This window comes from Perca flavescens, chromosome 2, assembly GCF_004354835.1.
Source record: "Perca flavescens isolate YP-PL-M2 chromosome 2, PFLA_1.0, whole genome shotgun sequence".
In the NCBI taxonomy this organism is placed as follows: Eukaryota; Metazoa; Chordata; class Actinopteri; order Perciformes; family Percidae; genus Perca; species Perca flavescens.
Genome location: NC_041332.1, coordinates 5,156,277 through 5,163,732, shown reverse-complemented (window position 1 = coordinate 5,163,732; position 7,456 = coordinate 5,156,277). Strand labels below are relative to the sequence as shown.

The 7,456-nt window shown below is 40.7% G+C and overlaps 1 protein-coding gene across 1 annotated transcript in view; it reads right to left on the bottom strand.

Moving 5' to 3' along the window:
* The window catches only part of LOC114572288 (equilibrative nucleoside transporter 2-like), a 34,898-nt gene extending 28,402 nt beyond the window's left edge, over positions 1-6,496 (bottom strand). The window contains exons 1-4 of the mRNA XM_028603865.1: positions 6,462-6,496; positions 3,967-4,039; positions 1,515-1,596; positions 1-112 (exon numbers count right to left, since the gene is read on the bottom strand). The exon at positions 1-112 is cut by the window's left edge and continues 40 nt beyond it. Of these exons, the coding sequence (XP_028459666.1) occupies positions 1-112; positions 1,515-1,596; positions 3,967-4,013 (241 nt within the window). The 5' untranslated portion in view covers positions 4,014-4,039; positions 6,462-6,496. The remainder of the gene's footprint in view (positions 113-1,514; positions 1,597-3,966; positions 4,040-6,461) is intronic.
* Positions 6,497-7,456: the final 960 nt, after the last annotated feature.

The following is a 7,456-nucleotide window of genomic DNA, read 5'->3' as shown; positions in this document are numbered from 1 at the left end:
GGGGCAGCTGGGAAAGCAAGGCCATCCAGCTGTCATAGTTGTAGTCCTTAGTCGCTGCACTCCACGTGCTGTTGGAGGTGATGCTCGGGGAGGCGAGGCGCTGGTTGAAATACTTTAACGAAGAGGGAAAAGAAGAAGAATCCTTCTTAAAGAGCCCATATTCTGCTCATTTTCAGGTTCATAACTGTATTTTAAGGTTGTACCAGAATAGGTTTACATGGTTTCATTTTGTACTGCACAGCTCTCTCTCTCACTGCTGCAGCTCCTCTTTTCACCTGGTCTCTGTTTTAGCTACAGAGTGAGACCTCTTTTCATCTTCTTCTTCTGTACTATCTTTGATTGCACTCGCACATGCCCAGTAGCTCAGATGTAGATCATGTCAGCTAGCTAACTCTAGAGACAGTAAAAGAAAGGCTGTTTCTCCAACTTTGGTCAGTTACAAGGCAGGATCAGCTGGGAGACTTCTAAATGAGAAGTATTTCTTTTGTAGATTATGGGGAACTTGTGTGTTGTAGCAGTGCTTTGCTATTGAGAACGATGTAGCATGCTAACGCTAACGCTACGAGCTAACGGTTGTGGTTAGCCAGCTCATTTCGGACTGTGACGTAACAGTCCGAGCCGATTTTGACCAGCTCACCAGGAGACTGAAGGCAGGACACATTCAGAAACCAGATCTCACTCAGAACACCATGGATGGATTTTTTTCAAAGTTTGTATGTGTGTGGAAGCACCAAAGACACAAAATAACACCTCAAATCCCAGAAAAAGTGTTTTTTTCATAATATGGGCACTTTAAGTCTTTATATTAAATAACATAATCCATGTTCAGTAATTCATCTCTAGAGCAACTCATATCCTCCAGCTGTGGGTTCAACATTGGCAGCATTTTTCTGCAACAATTTCTGTCTTTTCTGCATCAATTTATGGTGCAAATGTTTATAAATTTATGTAAGGGAAAAAATAAATAACGATGGTTCCATAAAATGTCAGTGCTTCCTCTATGTTTATAGCACAGTGGCGGTGCGCCACGGTAAAATTTCCAGCACCACGATATCAGAAATAGGGCAGACGTTAGTTGCAGCCATAGTGCAAAATAAGAAATCTACGTGAGGAGATTTTGCCATTTATTTTTCATCACGAAAAAAGACAAAGAAGGAAATGTGGGAGTGAAACCTGAGACTATAGGGCTGCACGATATGAGGAAAATGTCAAATAGCGATTATCTCGACTGATGTTACGATTGCGACATGATTCACGATATTGGAGGGAATGATCAAGTTTCATTGAAACACACATAAAAATGTACTATAGTCATGTAGTGTGATTTTTGCAAGAATGTGTACCAAACAAAGCTGTTTTCTGTAGTCTGTAGGATAGGATTTGTAGGCCGGGACGTCTCTACAGCTCCACAATACTTCATTCAGAATGGTTCGACATATGTTTTGCCTTTAACAAATATTGCACTAGTCCATATTGTGATTTCGATAAAACTGCGGTTAATTGTGCAGCCCTACCCGAGAGGCCGTCATGAAGAAGTTCCAGGGCAGCAGAGTTCCCAGACCGAGCACGAAGATGATGGCGCCTACAGCATGACCACTGTGGAAAACCAAAACAGAAATTAATGATCTGATCTCAGAGGTCAAACTTTAGTTTATACACACAAAGGTCACCAAATCTCTCGGGATCCATCCCGAGAAGACACTTTGTACACGATCCACGTTTCATCGGGGCTGTTGCACTATATCGATATTATATTGATCTCGTGATACGAGGCTAGAAATCGTCTTAGATTTTCAATATCTTAACATCGTGCATTACGGTAACAGAACATTATAGAACACTGTAACCGGTAAGTCTGTGCTCGATTGAAGAAATTCTTAGTCGACTAACACTCATTCTATTGCACTGACTGATCGATTAGTTGATTTAATCGACAGATCTGTAAATCTGAGTTTCTCCGCAAAGAGTCGTGCTAAAGGCTCCACTTTAAATCTTGTGTTTACCAGAGATGTGCTCGTATGTTTTTTAGAAATAAGTCATTCAGCATGAAAAAAAGCATCAAACATGACTAATGGACTAAAGAGATCTAAGTTGACTAAGACCAAAACGACCGATTAGTCGACTAATCGGCTAAGATGGAGCAGCCCTAGTAACCGGCAGCGGCAGACCAGGCTGCAATGTAACCCTACGGGGCAAATGATCAGCGTCAGTCAGTCACCTTTAAAACCTCTTTAAGGCATTTCTGTTTAACCAGAAACAGCTCTGAAGTCGCTAATGCTAAACCCACCAGACTCCATTTAAAAAAACATTACTTTTAGCGTGTATAGAGCCAACATATTTTCACATGTAAATCAGTAAACTATGTGTTTATTTCAACCAAAACTAGAGTTGTGATGGTTGGAAAAGTGGAAAGACGACGCAAAAACTTTTGGATGTAAATGTACTGTACATTTCACGGACTCTTCGTTTTCTATGAATAAAATAGACTTAAAATAGAAATGTTGCGCCGTCTAAAACATTTGATTTGGGGAAAAGAAAGACCATTCTCAAACGGTTGTTTGTACTGTAAATACGGCAATTACTTCTGTTTCTATGTATGTATTTATTTTTTAAACAATACATTTTAAATTAAACTTTAGAACACTAATATTTAAAGTGCTCATATTATGCTCATTTTCAGATTCATAATTGTATTTTAAGGTTGTACCAGAATAGGTTTACATGGTTTAATTTTCAAAAAACACCATATTTTTGTTGTACTGCACATTGCTGCAGCTCCTCTTTTCACCCTGTGTTCAGGTCTCTGTTTTAGCTACAGAGTGAGACATCTCACTGCTGTATCATCTTTTTTGTCAGTCGCACATGCTCAGTAGCTAGGTAAGGACTACATGAGCTAGCTAGCTGTTTCTCATTAGCTATGTAAGGACTACATCAGCTAGCTAACTGTTTCTCAGTATCTAGGTAAGGACTACATGAGATAGCTAACTGTTTCGCAGTAGCTAGGTAAGGACTACATCAGCTAGCTAGCTGTTTCTCAGTATCTAGGTAAGGACTACATGAGCTAGTCAGCTGTTTCTCAGTAGCTAGGTAAGGACTACATGAGCTAGCGAGCTGTTTCTCAGTAGCTAGGTAAGGACTACATGAGCTAGCGAGCTGTTTCTCAGTAGCTAGGTAAGGACTACATGAGCTAGCGAGCTGTTTCTCAGTAGCTAGGTAAGGACTACATGAGCTAGCTAGCTGTTTCTCAGTAGCTAGGTAAGGACTACATGAGCTAGCTAGCTGTTTCTCAGTAGCTAGGTAAGGACTACATGAGCTAGCTAGCTGTTTCTCAGTAGCTAGGTAAGGACTACATGAGCTAGCGAGCTGTTTCTCAGTAGCTATGTAAGGACTACATGAGCTAGCTAGCCGTTTCTCCAACTTCAGCCTGTACGAGGCAGGATTAGCCGGGAGACTTCTTCTAAATGAGGGCGTACAGCGTGGAATACCTGCAGAACAGGGACATGGAAGTAGTTCTATACAACTTATTTTGTAGATTAGGGTGAATGTGTGTGTTGAAGCAGTGTTTTGCCAGTGAGAACGAGCTAGCATGCTAACGGTTAGCCCCCTAGCCAGCTTGTTTCGGCTAGCGACGTAGAAAGCCGTGCAGATGTTGACCAGCTCACCAGGAGACTGAAGGCAGGACACATTCAGAAACCAGATCTCACTCAGAACACCATGGATGGTTGTTTTTTCCAAGTCTGTATACGTGTGGAAGCACCAGAGACACAAAATAACTCCCCAAATCCCAGAAAAAGTGGGTTTCTTTTCAGACTATGGGCACTTTAAAATATACAGGTGATTTGGTAAGTCCACCTTTTACCCGTGGTATGTCCTCTAGGCATTTTCTTCTTGCTATGAGCCGTTACAGGTTCCTACCACACCCTCACATCTCTATTCATGTGTGTCAAACAAATACATCTGACTCACCGGTCGTCAGGCGGACTCTGTTTCTTTTGTTTCTTTTCGTTCCACATCTTGTTGCTTCTGTAAACTTTCTGCCCTTTAGATCAAGAGAAGAGATTAATTAGACAACGTGATGTGTGTTTACAGAACACATTCGGCACAAAAAATGACTCAAACCGATTCAACGGTAATACAAATAGTTGCCAATTAATGTAAAAGATGGCTCTAGTATTTCCTAATAATTAAAAGTAAATTTGTCCTTTTTCGAATCTGTTTGAATCCATAATAACAGTGATAAAATATATGACGTCATTCACACTCATACTGCAACAGGAAATCAACATTTAGAAACTGTGAAATGTTTTTTTATATGAAGAATCTACAATCATAAACAAGACAAGGGGGTTACTAAAAAGAAAAAAAGGAGAGAGAGAGAGAGAGAGAGAGGGAGGGAGGGAGGGAGGGAGGGAGATGGAGGGAGATAGAGAGAGAAATGGAGGGAAATAAAGAGGTAAAGAGAGGGAGAGAGACAGAGGGAGAGAGAGAGAGAGGGAGATGGAGGGAGAGAGATGGAGGGAGATAGAGAGGTAGGGAGAGAGGGAGGGAGAGAGACAAAGGGAGAGGGAGAGAGAGGGAGATGGAGGGAGAGAGATGGAGGGAGATAGAGAGAGAGATGGAGGGAGATAGAGAGGTAGGGAGAGAGGGAGGGAGAGAGACAAAGGGAGAGGGAGAGAGAGGGAGATGGAGGGAGAGAGATGGAGGGAGATAGAGAGAGAGATGGAGGGAAATAAAGAGGTAAGGAGAGAGGGAGGGAGAGAGACAGAGGGAGAGGGAGAGAGAGAGTGAGAAGGATAGAGAGGGAGGGAGAGAGAGATGGAGGGAGACAGAGATAATGGGACACAACATCCAGTAAGTAACATGCACACACACACACACAAAATATCCAGTAAGTAACATGCAGTTTTAAAGTAGGTCTAAGTCAGTTGTGGATGTATATAAAACACACACACACACACACACACACACCACACACAGAGGGAGGGAGCGAGAGGGAGGGAGAGGGAGGGAGGTTTATTAAAAAAATAATAAAATTAAAAGCTAAACAATTGAGATAAATATATAGTAAAGCTGTCATGTGATCTAACAGCTGTTTGAGTGTAGCCTGCAGTTAGAGATAATTTGGGGAAGTGGCAGCGTGCCAGCGAGCACGTTGTTGTGACTCATCATCGCCACACAAAGGGGGGTCCTTCCCAAAAACTGCTCTACTTGGGCGGGTAAAATAGTGCTGTGGGTTGTGATCATTCTGGGTTTTTTTTGTTGCGATTTGGGAAAGTTCAGCTATATTTTACCACAAATCAATCAGTGACTGATAACTGATGACCATCAGAAACCGAATTTACAAAGTCATTATTATTCTGTTAGAAAAAACGGCTCTACTTATACGCTTATCTAAACAGTTTTTATCCATCTGACAGACTTCCATTTTATTTTATGATATCATGGTATCAATATTACTATTATTGAATTAAACTGAGAAACAGAAGACAGCAGGTGCCGTGCCAAAAAGTGATCGTCTGCCAAAAAGTGACTACAGCTTGTTGTACCTCGTCACTGAAAGGATGTTTATGGCTCAACATGACTTGATTTACTTCACAGGGCTCATATCATATCTGACAGACTACAGAACCAACTACAACTGGTCACTTGGTGAAAGTACACACACACACACACACACACACACACACACACACACACACACGCGCGCGCGCGCAAAATAGCCAGTAAGTAACATGCAGTTTTAAATAGATCTAAGTCAGTTGTGGATGTATATAAAACACACACACACACACACACACACACACACACACACACACACACTCGCGCGCGCAAAATATCCAGTAAGTAACGTGCAGTTTTAAATAGATCTAAGTCAGTTGTGGATGTATATAAAACACACACACACACACACACACACATACACACACAAAGACACAAAGACAGACACACACACACACACACACACACATCCCATTCCCAGTCATTTCTGGCAACAATGCATCATCAGCGAGTAGTATTTCCTGCCTATGTCAGTGAACGCAGCATACATGATTTATAATATTTGTATAATAATATTATTAATCTTCATTATTAAAACCCTCTGAGCAGCGGCGCTTCTGACCTGAATACGTAAATCTCTCCGTTAACGTGAGAAACCAGCCTAAAATCACGTTTATCTCAACATGTGGTTAATAAGGACAGGATATTAAATATTAAATACAATAAGTTTGGTTATGGAAGCCTGGAGGTCTATCAATTGTGTATTAAAATTAAAAATAACTTCAGAGTCACCGGAAATGTTGAATTAACGCGCCTTCTTAAAGTTATAATGGCGCTTCTATTTATCTCCCGAGATACCACGTGTAGAAAGACGTTACACCGTTCAGAAGTCCGTTTGAAAATCAGCACATTTAAGTGAAAATGATAAATAAAAATAAAAAATAAAGGCAGACGGAGCTCACCTGAGAGTGGAGCAGCTTCTGGGGGGTCCTGCTGAATGAGTACAAATAAAGGCGGGCGCGCGCAGTGGCCACATGCAGGAAGAAGAATCTCCTGCTTCCTTCTGGAACTTGTAGTTTTAGTTGTTAGTTGCTTTGGCAAATAGGCTATTGGTCTTTTATTAAAATGTAATAGTAGTGATTTGATGTCCACTTCTTATATGGAGCTTAAAATGTGAGGTTAGTTAACCATGGACATTTTGCATTAATAGTTGGGGGTGTCCCGCATAGGCGTAATTGACGGTTACAAGCCCTCCAAAAATAAAAACTGGTGTTTTTCTAAAGTTTTCGTTGCTTTTTTGTCACATTTTCAAGGTTTTTGTCGACTTTTTTGAATTTTTCCCCGCGAAATTTTAGCGCATTTTCCCATATTTTTGTCTCAATACATGCAGACATGTCCCGGGAGGGCTGACTGCAAGAAAATAGGAAAACAATTTGATTTATTTTTATTTATTTATCATGAACAATCAACAAACTGTAAAAGAAGAGAAGAAAATCTGATAAAAACACAGACAGATGAATCAGAAGGAGCAGAATTTAGTTCATGCGTTCATCTTTTAGGGTGTTTATTTTTTATTTTTAGAAGTATGTATACACCTATACATCTAAAACTTAACCCAGCTGAATTCAATGTGACCTCTCGGTGGTAGGCTACAGTTGATCACTGAGCCGTGGCTTACTGACAACTAGCTAGATATAACCAACCGCCTTCCAGATGTTTAAAATGATCTCGTAATTACGAGATAAAGTGTCTAAATATTTTGTTTCTATGGTGAATGTAATACCCTTCCGTATATAAGCCTCCACATGTAGCCTATTTTCTTGTGGTTTCCCAACTTCACCACTAGATGGCTGCCAACTTCACTATAACCCAGAGCCGTATATATACTGTATACTGTATCTCTAATATACGGCTCTGCTATATAACCCAAAATCTCTCTATGAATACAGGAGATCTG